The sequence below is a fragment of the Streptopelia decaocto genome (assembly GCF_964273445.1).
Source record: "Streptopelia decaocto genome assembly, chromosome: 32".
In the NCBI taxonomy this organism is placed as follows: domain Eukaryota; kingdom Metazoa; phylum Chordata; class Aves; order Columbiformes; family Columbidae; genus Streptopelia; species Streptopelia decaocto.
The window spans coordinates 54,103-68,260 of record NC_138687.1 but is presented as its reverse complement, the minus strand read 5'-3'; the positions used below and the strand labels follow the sequence as shown (position 1 = coordinate 68,260).

Genomic DNA, 14,158 nt, shown 5'->3' with positions numbered 1-14,158 from the left:
CCAGTTTTCAGGACGTCCCCATTTTCAGGGTCCCCCCATTTCGGGATGTCCCCAGTTATGGGTGTCCTCATTTTGGGGGTCCCCCCAGTTTCAGGGTCCCCCCAGTTTCTAGGTCCCCCCATTTCGAGGTCCACCCATTTTCAGGGTCCCCCCATTTCAGGGTCCCCCATTTCAAGGTCCCCCCATTTCAGGGTCCCCATTTGGGGGGTGTCCCCATTTCGGGATGTCCCCATTTCGGGACATCCCAATTTTGGGGGTGTCCCCACTTGGGGGTGTCCCCATTTCAGGATGTCCCAATTTTGGGGGTGTCCCCATTAGGGGGTGTCCCCATTGGGGGGTGTCCCCACTTGGGGAGTGTCCCTATTTGGGGGGTGTCCCCATTGGGGGGTGTCCCCATTTCAGGACGTCCCAATTTTAGGGGTGTCCCCATTGGGGGCTGTCCCCGTTTTGGGGGGTGTCCCCATTCGGGGTGTCCCCATGGGAGGTGTCCCCATTGGGGGGTGTCCCCATTTCGGGACATCCCAATTTTGGGGGTGTCCCCATTTGGGGGGTGTCCCCATTGGGGGCTGTCCCCGTTTTGGGGGGTGTCCCCATTCGGGGTGTCCCCATGGGAGGTGTCCCCATTGGGGGGTGTCCCCATTTCGGGACATCCCAATTTTGGGGGTGTCCCCATTTGGGGGGTGTCCCCTTTTGGGGGGTGTCCCCACTGGGGGGTCCCCGCTCTCAGTTCTGGGCCCTCCGGGGGCGCAGCCGCAGCCGGGTGAGCGTCCCCAATGTCCCCAGGGTCCCCAGCGCCCCCGGGCGGGGGAGGTGGCGCGGGAGGTGACACGGGAGGTGACCGGGGAGGTGACACGGGAGGCAGCGCGCGTCGCGCGCCACCGGCAGCTCGGAGAAGAAGGCGCGGGCGCGGGGGGGCGCGGGGGGGGCGTCGCTCTGCCCCACGTCCCCCAGCACCCCCAGGATCTCCTGGCGCGTCCCGTGGCCGCGCAGCCCCCGCACGTCCAGCAGCGCCGCCACGTGCTTGCGCCTGCGGGGACAGCGCGGGGACGTTGGGGACAACGGGGGCAATGGGGGCGTTGGGGGTAATGGGGGCATTGGGGACATTGGGGGCAATGGGGACATTGGGGACATTGGGGGCATTGGGGGCAATGGGGACATTGGGGGCAATGGGGACATTGGGGACATTGGGGGCAATGGGGGCAATGGGGACACTGGGGGCAATGGGGGACATGGGGGTAATGGGGGCATTGGGGCAATGGGGACATTGGGGGCATGGGGGCAATGGAGGCAATGGGGGCAATGGGGGACATGGGGATATTGTGGGACATTGGGGGATGTGGGGACATTGGGGGCAATGGGGGCAATGGGGGCAATGGGGACACTGGGGGCAATGGGGGACATGGGGGTAATGGGGGCATTGGGGACAATGGGGACATCGGGGGCAATGGTGACATGGGGACATTGGGGGGCAATGGGGGACATGGGGGCATTGGGGGCAATGGGGACAATGGGGATATGGGGGACATTGGGGGATGTGGGGACATTGGGGGCAATGGGGACATTGGGGGGCATGGGGGCAATGAGGGGTGTGGGGGCCATGGGGACATGGGGACAGTGGGGGATATGGGGGCAATGGGGGACATGGGGGCAATGGGGACATGGGGTATATGGAGGCAATGGGGCAATAGGGGGAATGGGGACAATGGGGGACATGGGGACAATGGGGGACATGGAGACAATGGAGGGACACGGGGACAATGAGGGGACCCCAGATTCGGGGCGCAGTGTCACCCCAGATTCGGGGCGGCTCCCGCGTGCCACCGGCCGCCCTGGGGACACGGGGACGAGGGGACACGGGGACGCGGGGCCGGGAGGGGACTTGGCCGCGGTCACTTCCCGCAGGGCGGGGCTGCCGGGAAGGACGGACGGACGGACACGGCGTCCTTGTCACCCGCGCGGTCCCCAGGGGACACCGCGTCCTGTCACCGGCCCCACGGCCGGGTGGCACCGCTGCCACCGCACCGCGGTGACAATGGGGACATCTGTTGCCCCACAGCTGTCCCTATGGGTCCCTGTGTCCCACCTGCTACGGTGACAATGGGGACGGGTGGCACCCCACAGCTGTCCCCATGGGTCCCTGTGTCCCACCTGCTATGGTGACAATGGGGACGGGTGGCACCCCACAGCTGTCCCCATGGGTCCCTGGTGTCCCATCCAACCATGTCACCTTGGGGTGGTGACCATGGGGACACGTGCCACCCCACGGCTGTCCCTATGGGTCCCTGGTGTCCCAAGCTGTCTCTATGGGTCCTGGGTGTCCCACCTCACCATGTCACCTTGGGGTGGTGACCATGGGGACACGTGCCACCCTACACCCGTCCCTATGGGTCCCTGGTGTCCCACCTCACCATGTCACCTTGTGGTGGTGACCATGGGGACATATGCCACCTCACACCTGTCCCTATGGGTCCCTGGTGTCCCATCCAACCACGTCACCTTGCGTTGGTGACCATGGTGACACGTCCCACCCCACCCTATGGGTCCCTGGTGTCCCACCTCACCATGTCACCCCACTGCGGTGACAATGGGGACATCTGCCACCACGTCCCCGTCCCCCCCCTTGTCACCTCATGTCACCCCCCCTTGTCACCTGACGTCCGGGAAGTCCCTGGCCAGCACGGCCACCTCCATCTGCAGCGCCGCCGTGTCCTCCAGCACCAGCAGCTCCCGCAGCCGCGGCACCACCGAGTCCAACCACGGCGACGCCGAATCCTGCGGGCGCACAGCGGCCTCAGCACCCCCCCAGCCCACCCGGGAGCACCCGTGGGTGCCCACCCGGGGCCTCACCAGGCGGTGGAAGAGCTCGCGGAGCTGCCGCGCCTCGTCGCCGAGCCGCGTGGCCACCCGGGCGCGCATCTTGGCCGACGTGCACACCAAGCGCGCCTGCAGCAGCGGCCGCACGTACTCGATCAGCACCCGCCGGTGCAGGTCGCCCACCAGCACCTATGGGAGACGGCGTCACCACGGTCCCCCCCGTAGGTCACCCCGTGTCCCCCCCACCGGGCGGCACCCACCTGGTAGGGCTCGGGGTGGAGGGGGCGGAGCTTCTGCGTGAAGCTGGTGATGAGCATGACGATGGCGTCGAAGGCGTCGGAGCTCGTCAGCCACTTGCGCTTCATTAGCTTGTTGAAGTAGGGCTGGGGGTGGGGGGCACACGTGGGTGGGGGGGATGTGGGGCAGCGGCCAGTCGCTGGGCAGCGGGGGGGTGCACAACTCAACGCACAACTCAACACCCAACTCAATGGCCAACTCAACACCCAACTCAACACCCAACTCAATGACCAAGTCAACGGCCAACTCAACGGCCAACTCAACACCCAACACCCAACTCAACACCCAACTCAACACCCAGCTCAACACCCAGCTCAACACCCAACTCAATGACCAACTCAACGGCCAACTCAACGGCCAACTCAACACCCAACACCCAACTCAACACCCAACTCAACACCCAACTCAATGACCAACTCAACGGCCAACTCAACACCCAACTCAACACCCAACACCCAACTCAACATCCAACTCAACACCCAACACCCAACTCAACATCCAACTCAACACCCAACTCAATGCTCAACTCAATGGCCAACTCAATGCTCAACTCAATGGCCAACTCAACACCCAACTCAACGGCCAACTCAACACCCAACTCAACATCCAACTCAACACCCAACTCAACATCCGACTCAATGGCCAACTCAACACCCAACTCAATGTCCAACTCAACACCCAACTCAACGCTCAACTCAATGTCCAACTCAACACCCAACTCAACGCTCAACTCAATGTCCAACTCAACACCCAGCTTGACACCCAACTCAATGACCAACTCAATGTCCAACTCAACACCCAACTCAACATCCAACTCAATGCCCAACTCCACACCCCAACTGATGGTCCCTATGACCATTGGGCGTCACCCAACTCAACCAATGGTCCCCATGACCATCGGGCGTCACCCAACTCAACCCAAAGTCCCCATGACCATTGGGCATCACCCAACTCAACCAATGGTCCCCATACCCATTGGGCATCACCCAACTCAACCCAAAGTCTCCATGACCATCGGGCGTCACCCGACTCAACCCAAAGTCTCCATACCCCTTGGGCATCACCCAACTCAACCAATGGTCCCCATACCCATTGGGCATCACCCAACTCAACCCAAAGTCCCCATGACCATTGGGTGTCACCCAACTCAACCAACGCTCCCCACGCCCATCGCACCCACGCCCCCCACCCAACTGACCCCCCACCCACCTCCCACCCTCCCCAGCACCCATGGGCGCCCCTCCCCTCCCCTCCCACCCCCCCCGCCGCGGCGCCACCTTGAGGTCCTCGAAGAGCCTGCGGGTGAGGACGTGGTTGCAGATCCGTGTCACCTTGTCCAGGGCCACCTGCGCCTGGCGCCGCGGCTCCTCGCTCTCGGGGTGCCCGGCGCGCGCCAGCCGCTCCGCCAGGCTCCTGCCGGGGACACCGGCGGTGACGCGCGGGGACGGCCCGGGGGGGGCGCCGCGGGGCCGCGGGGGGGCGCTCACCGGAACGGGGGGCAGCAGTTGGCCAGCGCGATGGCGCGCGCCGTGGGACCCTCCGGGGGGCTGGGCTCTGGGGGGGCTTCCAGGAAACGCTCCACCTTGCGCTGGAAACTGGGGGGACCCGCCGGGGTCACCTGGCACCCAGGGGACACCCCGGGGACACCCAGGGACAACCAGGGGACCTGGTGCCCAAGGGACCCACCACCCGTGGTCACTCGTGTCCCCGTGTCCCTTTGTGTCCCCACGTCCCTTTGTGTCCCCACGTCTCTTCGTGTCCCCGTGTCCCCGTTCCCAGCGCCCCCCAGCCAGCCCCTTTGTCCCCGTGTCCCCTCATGTCCCTGGTGTCTCTGGTGTCCCCGGTGTCCCCAATATCCCTGACATCCCTGATGTCCCCATTGTCCCCAATGTCCCCATGTCCCCTCATGTCCCCGGCGTCCCCAGTGTCCCCGGTGTCCCCATGTCCCCAGTATCCCCAATATCCCTGATGTCCCCAGTGTCCCCAATGTACCCAGTGTCCCTGATGTCCCCGATGTCCCCAACGTCCCCAATGTCCCCAATGTCCCAGTGTCCCCAATGTCCCCGGTGTCCCCAATATCCCCAATGTCCCCGATGTCCCCAATGTCCCCAATGTCCCCAACGTCCCAAATCTCCCCAACGTCCCCAATGTCCCCAACGTCCCCAACGTCCCCAATGTCCCCTACGTCCCCGATGTCCCCAATCTCCCCAACGTCCCAAATCTCCCCAACCTCCCCAATGTCCCCAATGTCCCCAATGTCCCCAACATCCCCGATGTCCCCAGTGTCCCCGATGTCCCCGATGTCCCCCATGTCCCCAATGTCCCCAATGTCCCCGATGTCCCCGATGTCCCCAATGTCCCCCATGTCCCCGATGTCCCCAATCTCCCCAACATCCCCGATGTCCCCGTGTCCCCACCTGTGCAGGAAGGCCACCAGCACTCCCAGCAGCCCGTGCGCCATGTCCAGCCCGAACTCGGGGCTGATCTGGGGCGCCCGCTCCACGTGCGCCCGCAGCAGCTGGTGGGGACAGTGACGTCACCGCGGGGGCGGGGACGGGGACGCGGCCGCCACCGTCCCCTCGGGACACCCTGGGGTCCCCACGGGGTGTCATGTCACCCTGGGGTCCCCATGGGATGCCATGTCGCCTTGGTGTCCCCATGGGGTGTCCATTGTCACCATGGGGTGCCCTGTCACCCTGGGGTCCCCATGGGGTGCCCTATCACCTTGGTGTCCCCATGGGGTGTCCTGTCACCTCATTGTCCCCATGGGCCACCCTGTCCCCTCTATAGGTTGCCCTGTCACTCTGATGTCCCCAAGGGGCACCCTGTCACCTTGGTGTCACTCTGATGTCCCCATGGGTTGCCCTGTCACCCTGGGGTCCCCCTGGGCCACCCATCTGACCTGTGTGTCACCCCGCAGAGCCCCAGGGGTGTCCCCAGGGTGTCCCCAGGGTGGCCGTACCCCAGTGACGCGGGTGGCCAGTCCCTCTGTCACCTCCTGGCTGGTGACGTCCTCGGGCCACGTGTCCTCGCTGAGCTGCAGCTCCTGGGCCACCGCCACCTCCAGCTTGGCCTGGGAACGGGGACATGGGGACAGGGACATGGGACATGGGACAGGGGACATGGGGACATGGGACAGGGGACAGGGGACATGGGACATGGGGACAGGGGACATGGGACATGGGACAGGGGACATGGGGATGGGGACATGGGGACAGGGGAACAGGGGATGTGGGATATGGGGACATGGGGACAGGGGAACAGGGGGACATGGGGATGGAGCCCATCCCAGTGCTTCCAGTGCTCCCAGCATCCATCCCAGTGCTTCCAGTCCATCCCAGTGCCCCCAGTGCTTCCAGTGCTCCCAGCATCCATCCCAGTGCTTCCAGTCCATCCCAGTGCCTCCCAGTGCTCCCAGTGCCCATCCCAGTCCATTCCAGTCCATCCCAGTGCTCCCAGTGCCCATCCCAGTCCATCCCTGCCCATCCCAGTCCATCCCAGTGCTCCCAGTGCCCATCCCAGCCCATCCCAGCCCATCCCAGTGCTCCCAGTGCCCATCCCAGCCCATCCCAGCCCATCCCAGTGCTCCCAGTGCCTCCCAGTGCTCCCAGTGCCCATCCCAGTCCATTCCAGTCCATCCCAGTGCTCCCAGTGCCCATCCCAGTCCATCCCTGCCCATCCCTGCCCATCCCAGTGCTCCCAGTGCCCATCCCAGCCCATCCCAGTGCTCCCAGTGCCCATCCCAGTCCATCCCAATCCATCCCAGCCCATCCCAGCCCATCCCAGTCCATCCCAGTGCTCCCAGTGCCCATCCCAGCCCATCCCAGTGCTCCCAGTGCCCATCCCAGTCCATCCCAGTCCATCCCAGTGCTCCCAGTGCCCATCCCAGTCCATCCCAGTGCATCCCAGTGCTCCCAGTGCCCATCCCAGCCCATCCCAGTGCATCCCAGTGCTCCCAGTGCCCATCCCAGCCCATCCCAGTGCTCCCAGTGCTCCCAGTGCCCATCCCAGTCCATCCCAGTCCATCCCAGTGCTCCCAGTGCCCATCCCAGTCCATCCCAGTCCATCCCAGTGCTCCCAGTGCCCATCCCAGTCCATCCCAGTCCATCCCAGTGCTCCCAGTGCCCATCCCAGTCCATCCCAGTCCATCCCAGTGCTCCCAGTGCCCATCCCAGTCCATCCCAGTCCATCCCAGTGCTCCCAGTGCCCATCCCAGTCCATCCCAGTCCATCCCAGTGCTCCCAGTGCCCATCCCAGCCCATCCCAGTGCTCCCAGTGCCCATCCCAGTCCATCCCAGTGCTCCCAGTGCTCCCAGTGCCCATCCCAGTGCTCCCAGTGCTCCCAGTGCTCCCAGTGCTCCCAGTGCCCACCTTGACGGCGGCGATGCAGCTGCTCTCCAGGCTGCGCTGGGTCTCGGGGGGCAGGGGGGGCCCCAGCGCCTGCGCCCGCAGCTGCGCCCCCACCTCGGGGTGCCCCAGCACCTCCCTGCAGGGGCGGCACCAGTGTCACCCCAGGGTGCCCCAGAACCACCCATGGGTGGCACCTGTGTCACCTCCAGCACCCAGCACAGCCCCAAGGGTGGCACCCGTGTCACCCCAGGGTGCCCCAGAACCCCCCCATGGGTGGCACCAGTGTCACCCCAGGGTGCCCCAGAACCACCCATGGGTGTCACCAGTGTCACCCCAGGGTGCCCCATGGGTGTCCCATGGGTGCTGTGGGTGTCATGTGGGTTCTGTTGTGTCCCATGGGTCCTGTGGGTTTTGTTTTGTCCCCATGGGTGCCAGGGTGTCCCATGGGTGCTGTTTTGTCCCTATGGGTGCCATGGGGGTCCCATGGGTACTGTGGGTGTCACATGGGTGCCATGAGTGTCCCATGAGTGCCAGGGTGTCCCATGGATTCTATGGGTGTCCCATGGGTGTTGTTGTGTCCCCATGGGTGCCATGGTGTACCATGGATTCTATGGGTGACCCATGGGTGCCATGGGGTCCCATGGATTCTATGGGTGTCCCATGGGTGTTGTTGTGTCCCATGGGTGCCATGGGTGTCCCATGGGTGCTGTTGCATCCCCATGTGTTCTGTTGTGTCCCATAGGTTCTGTTGGCGTCCCATGGGTTCTGTTTTGTCCCCATGGGTGCCATGGGATCCCATGGATTCTATGGGTGTCCCATGGGTGCTGTTGTGTCCCATGAATTCTGTGGGTGTCCCATGGGTTCTGTTTTGTCCCCACGGGTTCTGTGTTGTCCCTATGGGCGCCATGGGGTCCCACGGGTGCCGTGGGGTCCCACGGGTGCTGTTGTGTCCCCATGCGTTCTGTTGCGTCCCAGGTGTTCTGTTTTGTCCCCATGGGTTCTGTTTTGTCCCTATGGGTGCCATGGGGTCCCATGGGTGCTGTTGCGTCCCCTTGTGTTCTGTTGCATCCCATGTGTTCTGTTGCGTCCCATGGGTTCTGTTTTGTCCCCATGGGTTCTGTGTTGTCCCTATGGGTGCCATGGAGTCCCATGGGTGCATGGGTGTCCCATGGGTGCCATGGCTGTCCCATGGGTGCCAGGGGGTCCCATGGGTGCTGTTGCATCCCCATGTGTTCTGTTGCATCCCATGGGTTCTGTGGGTGTCCCATGGGTGCTGTTGCATCCCCATGTGTTCTGTTGCATCCCATGGGTTCTGTTTTGTCCCCACGGGTTCTGTTTTGTCCCTATGGGTGCCGTGGGGTCCCATGGGTGCTGTTGCATCTCCATGTGTTCTGTTGCATCCCCATGTGTTCTGTTGCGTCCCATGGGTGCTGTTGCATCCCCATGTGTTCTGTTGCATCCCCATGCGTTCTGTTGCATCCCACGTCTTCTGTTTTGTCCCCACGGGTTCTGTTTTGTCCCCACGTGTTCTGTGTTGTCCCCACGGGTTCTGTGTTGTCCCTATGGGTGCCATGGAGTCCCATGGGTGCATGGGTGTCCCATGGGTGCCATGGCTGTCCCATGAGTGCCAGGGTGTCCCATGGGTGCTGTTGCATCCCCATGTGTTCTGCTGCATCCCCATGCGTTCTGTTGCATCCCACGGGTTCTGTGTTGTCCCCACGTGTTCTGTGTTGTCCCTATGGGCGCCGTGGGGTCCCACGGGTGCCATGGGGTCCCACGGGTTCTGTGTTGTCCCCACGGGTTCTGTGTTGTCCCTATGGGCGCCGTGGGGTCCCGCGGGTGCCATGGGGTCCCACGGGTTCTGTGTTGTCCCCACGGGTTCTGTGTTGTCCCTATGGGCGCCGTGGGGTCCCGCGGGTGCCATGGGGTCCCACGGGTTCTGTGTTGTCCCCACGTGTTCTGTGTTGTCCCTATGGGCGCCGTGGGGTCCCGCGGGTGCCGTGGGGTCCCACGGGTTCTGTGTTGTCCCCACGGGTTCTGTGTTGTCCCTATGGGCGCCGTGGGGTCCCACGGGTGCCATGGGGTCCCACGTGTTCTGTGTTGTCCCCACGTGTTCTGTGTTGCCCCTATGGGCGCCGTGGGGTCCCGTGGGTGCCATGGGGTCCCACGGGTTCTGTGTTGTCCCCACGTGTTCTGTGTTGTCCCTATGGGCGCCGTGGGGTCCCACGGGTGCCATGGGGTCCCACGGGTTCTGTGTTGTCCCCATGTGTTCTGTGTTGTCCCTATGGGCGCCGTGGGGTCCCACGGGTGCCATGGGGTCCCACGGGTTCTGTGTTGTCCCCACGGGTTCTGTGTTGTCCCTATGGGCGCCGTGGGGTCCCACGGGTGCCATGGGGTCCCACGGGTTCTGTGTTGTCCCCACGTGTTCTGTGTTGTCCCTATGGGCGCCGTGGGGTCCCACGGGTGCCATGGGGTCCCACGGGTTCTGTGTTGTCCCCACGGGTTCTGTGTTGTCCCTATGGGCGCCGTGGGGTCCCACGGGTGCCATGGGGTCCCACGGGTTCTGTGTTGTCCCCACGGGTTCTGTGTTGTCCCTATGGGCGCCGTGGGGTCCCGCGGGTGCCATGGGGTCCCACGGGTTCTGTGTTGTCCCCACGTGTTCTGTGTTGTCCCTATGGGCGCCGTGGGGTCCCGCGGGTGCCGTGGGGTCCCACGGGTTCTGTGTTGTCCCCACGGGTTCTGTGTTGTCCCTATGGGCGCCGTGGGGTCCCACGGGTGCCATGGGGTCCCACGGGTTCTGTGTTGTCCCCACGGGTTCTGTGTTGTCCCTATGGGCGCCGTGGGGTCCCGCGGGTGCCGTGGGGTCCCACGGGTTCTGTGTTGTCCCCACGTGTTCTGTGTTGTCCCTATGGGCGCCATGGGGTCCCACGGGTGCCATGGGGTCCCACGGGTTCTGTGTTGTCCCCATGTGTTCTGTGTTGTCCCTATGGGCGCCGTGGGGTCCCGCGGGTGCCGTGGGGTCCCGCGGGCGCCGCGCTCTCACCTGGGGTAGGTGTTGCAGAGCCAGTCGAGCAGCAGGTAGAGCTCGGGCACGTCCAGCGGCCGCTGCGCCAGCGCCGCCAGCTGCAGCGCCAGCGCCCGCTGGTACCCGCGCGCGTACACCCCGAAGGCGCCGAACTCGGGCGGGTACATGGGCGCCAGGTGCCGCCGCACCGTGCCCAGGTCGCCCAGCAGCCGCCCGCTCAGCGCCGCCAGCCGCTCGCCCAGCCCCGGCCCCGCGGCCACCTGCGCCAGCCGCTCGCTGGCCGCCCGCGCCACCGCGTCCTGCCAGGCGCGCCGCAGCGCCCGCGGCCGCCCCGCGCCGCCGCCGCCGCTATCCGCCCGCTCCTCCTGCTGCAGCACCCGCACCACGGCGCGCAGCGGCGCGTACGGAGCCCCCGCCGGCACCGCCTCGGCCACCACGGCCCAGAGCTGCGCCTGCAGCGCCTCGTACAGCAGCGCCACGTCCCGCGCCTGCCGGCCCGGCGCCGCGGGGGCCGCGGGGGCGCATTCGGCCTCCAGCGCGATGATCTGCTCGTCGGCCGCCACCAGCTCGCGGCGCTGGATCAGCTCCAGGATCTCTAGGACTGGGGGACGGGGGGGGCGCCCGTGGGTGCGGGGGTGGCACCTTGGGGACCCCCCGGGGTCGCGGCCACCTGGGGGTTGTCCCCAAGGGCGGTGGCTCCTCCCGTTCTCGTGTCCCGTGGGCCCATGGCCACAGCCCCGGGTCACTGTCCCCGTGTCCCCAAGCCCCATTTCTCTGTGTCCCCATCAAGTCTCCATCCCCACATCCCCAGGTCCCCATGTCCCCAAGCCCCATGTCCCCCATGTCCCCCATGTCCCCATGTTCCCAAGTCTCCATCTCCACATCCCCATGTCCCCACGTCCCCAAGCCCATTGCCCCCACGTCCCCATGTCCCCATTCCCCACATCCCCATGTCCCCATGTTCCCAAGCCTCATGTCCCCAAGTCTTCATCCCCACATCCCCCATGTCCCCAAGCCCCACATCTGCATGTCCCCATGTCCCCAAGCCCCATGTCCCCCATGTCCCCACGTCCCCAAGCCACATACCCATGTCCCCAAGCCTCATGTCCCCATGTCCCCAAGTCTCCATGCCCCACATCCCCATGTCCCCATGTTCCCAAGCCTCATGTCCCCATGTCCCCAAGTCTTCATCCCCACATCCCCATGTCCCCACCTCCCCAAGCCCCACATCCCCACATCCCGATATCCCCAAGCCTCATGTCCCCAAGTCTCCATCCTCACATCCCCATGTCCCCATGTCCCCAAGTCTCCATCCCCATGTCCCCAAGTCTCCATCCTCACATCCCCACATCCCCATGTCCCCACATCCCCATGTCCCCAAGCCCCACATCCCGATATCCCCAAGCCTCATGTCCCCAGGTCTCCATTCCCACATCCCCATGTCCCCAAGCCCCACATCCTGATATCCCCAAGCCTCATGTCCTCAAGTCTCCATGCCCCACATCCCCATGTCCCCATGTTCCCAAGCCTCATGTCCCCATGTCCCCAAGTCTCCATCCCCACATCCCTATGTCCCCATGTCCCCAAGCCCCACATCCCGATATCCCCAAGCCTCATGTCCCCAAGTCTCCATTCCCACATCCCCATGTCCCCATGTCCCCAAGTCTCCACCCCCATGTCCCCAAGTCTCCATCCTCACATCCCCACATCCCCATGTCCCCACATCCCCATGTCCCCAAGCCCCACATCCTGATATCCCCAAGCCTCATGTCCCCAAGTCTCCATGCCCCACATCCCTATGTCCCCATGTCCCCAAGCCCCACATCCCCATGTCCCCATGTTCCCAAGCCTCATGTCCCCATGTCCCCAAGTCTCCATCCCCACATCCCTATGTCCCCATGTCCCCAAGCCCCACATCCCCATGTCCCCATGTCCCCAAGCCTCATGTCCCCATGTCCCCAAGTCTCCATTCCCACATCCCCACGTCCCCACGTCCCCATGTCCCCACATCCCCATGTCCCCAAGTCTCCATATCCCCACATCCCCATCTCCCCCATGTCCCCACGTCCCCCCGTCCCCACACCCCCGTGTCCCCCCTTACCCGAGAGGGGCTCCCCGCCCCGCCCCGCGCCGTCCCCCTGCGCCGCCTCGTCCCCGTCGGGGGTGGCGGAGCCGCGGCGGCCGCGCGGCCCCAGCGCCGCCCGCAGCAGCGCCCCGCGCTTGGCGCCGCTCCCGGGCCCCCCCGCGTCCTCGCCGGGCTTGCGCCGCCCCGGCAGCCGCCGCAGGAGCCCGGAGTCCTCGGAGCGGCGCCGCGCCTGGCGCCCCGTGGCCCCGTCGCCGTCGCGGTCGCCGTCGCGGTCGCCGTCGCGGGGGAGCCCGCGGCGGGCGCGGCCGAAGGGCGCCAGCCCCACCAGCCGCTCCAGGGTGGCCCGGCGGCGGTAGCGGCTCTCGGGGTTGGGGGCGAAGGGGTCGGCGTCCTCCTCCTCCTCCTCCTCCTTCGGGGGGCGCTTGGGAAGCGGCATCGCCTGCGGGACGGGGGGACGGGGGGGCGTGGGGACGGGGGACGGGGGACGGGGGACGGGGGACGTGGGGACGGGGGGACGGGGGACGGGGGGACAGGGGGACGGGGGGACGTGGGGATGTGGGGACAGGGGGACGGGGGACGGGGGGACGTGGGGACGGGGGGACGGGGGACGGGGGGACGGGGGACGGGGGGACGTGGGGACGGGGGGACGGGGGACGGGGGGACGGGGGACGGGGGGACCTGGGGACAGGGGGACGTGGGACATGGGGATGTGGGGACGGGAGGCGTGGGGACAGGGGGACAGGGGTGGCACCCAAAGGGACCCAGGTGGCATCTAAAGGGACATTGGGTGGCACCTAAAGGGACATGGGGTGGCACCTAAAGGGACATGGCGTGGCACTCAAAGGGATAGAGGGGACCCAGGTGGCACCCAACGGGACCCCGGTGGCACCTAAAGGGACCCAGGTGGCACCAAAGGGACCCCGGTGGCACCTAAAGGGACCTGGGGTGGCACCCAAAGGGATAGAGGGGACCCAGGTGGCACCTAAAGGGACCCAGGTGGCACCCAAAGGGACCTGGGGTGGCACCCAAAGGGATAGAGGGGACCCAGGTGGCACCCAAAGGGACCCGGGTGGCACCCAAAGGGATCCCGGTGGCACCAAAGGGACCCCGGTAGCACCCAAAGGGATAGAGGGGACCCCGCGATTACACCCAAAGGGACCCCAGTGGCACCTAAAGGACCCTGCGTGGCACCAAAGGGACCCACGACGTCACCCAAAGGGACCCAGGTGGCACCAAAGGGACCCACGACGGCACCCAAAGGGACCCACGATGGCACCCAAAGGGACCCAGGTGACATCTAAAGGGACCCGGGTGGCACCCAAAGGGACCCCGGTGGCACCCAAAGGGATAGAGGGGACCCAGGTGGCACCCAAAGGGACCCCGGTGGCACCTAAAGGGACCCAGGTGGCACCCAAAGGGACCCACGACGGCACCCAAAGGGACCCCGCACCCCACACGTACCCCTGGGTGGTGGCGCCGGGCGCGTGGCGGCAGCTGCGGTGACAGTGGTGGCGGTGACAGCGGTGACAGCGGGGGCGGTGGTGGCAGTGGGGACAGCGGTGGCAGTGGGGACAGTGGTGACAGCG

At 65.8% G+C, this 14,158-nt stretch overlaps 1 protein-coding gene across 1 annotated transcript; it reads right to left on the bottom strand.

Moving 5' to 3' along the window:
• Window positions 1-607: 607 nt before the first annotated feature.
• On the bottom strand, window positions 608-14,128 carry EXOC3L2 (exocyst complex component 3 like 2). Its single transcript, XM_082074052.1, has 12 exons — window positions 14,034-14,128; window positions 12,588-13,011; window positions 10,505-11,087; window positions 7,483-7,597; window positions 6,074-6,184; window positions 5,529-5,629; window positions 4,599-4,706; window positions 4,389-4,524; window positions 3,075-3,197; window positions 2,848-3,003; window positions 2,651-2,772; window positions 608-1,027 (listed from the first exon to the last, which is right to left on the bottom strand). Exons 2-12 carry the CDS (start codon window positions 13,006-13,008, stop codon window positions 724-726), a joined length of 2,280 nt encoding a protein of 759 aa, XP_081930178.1. The 5' UTR covers window positions 13,009-13,011; window positions 14,034-14,128; the 3' UTR covers window positions 608-723.
• Between the last annotated feature and the right edge of the window lie 30 nt (window positions 14,129-14,158).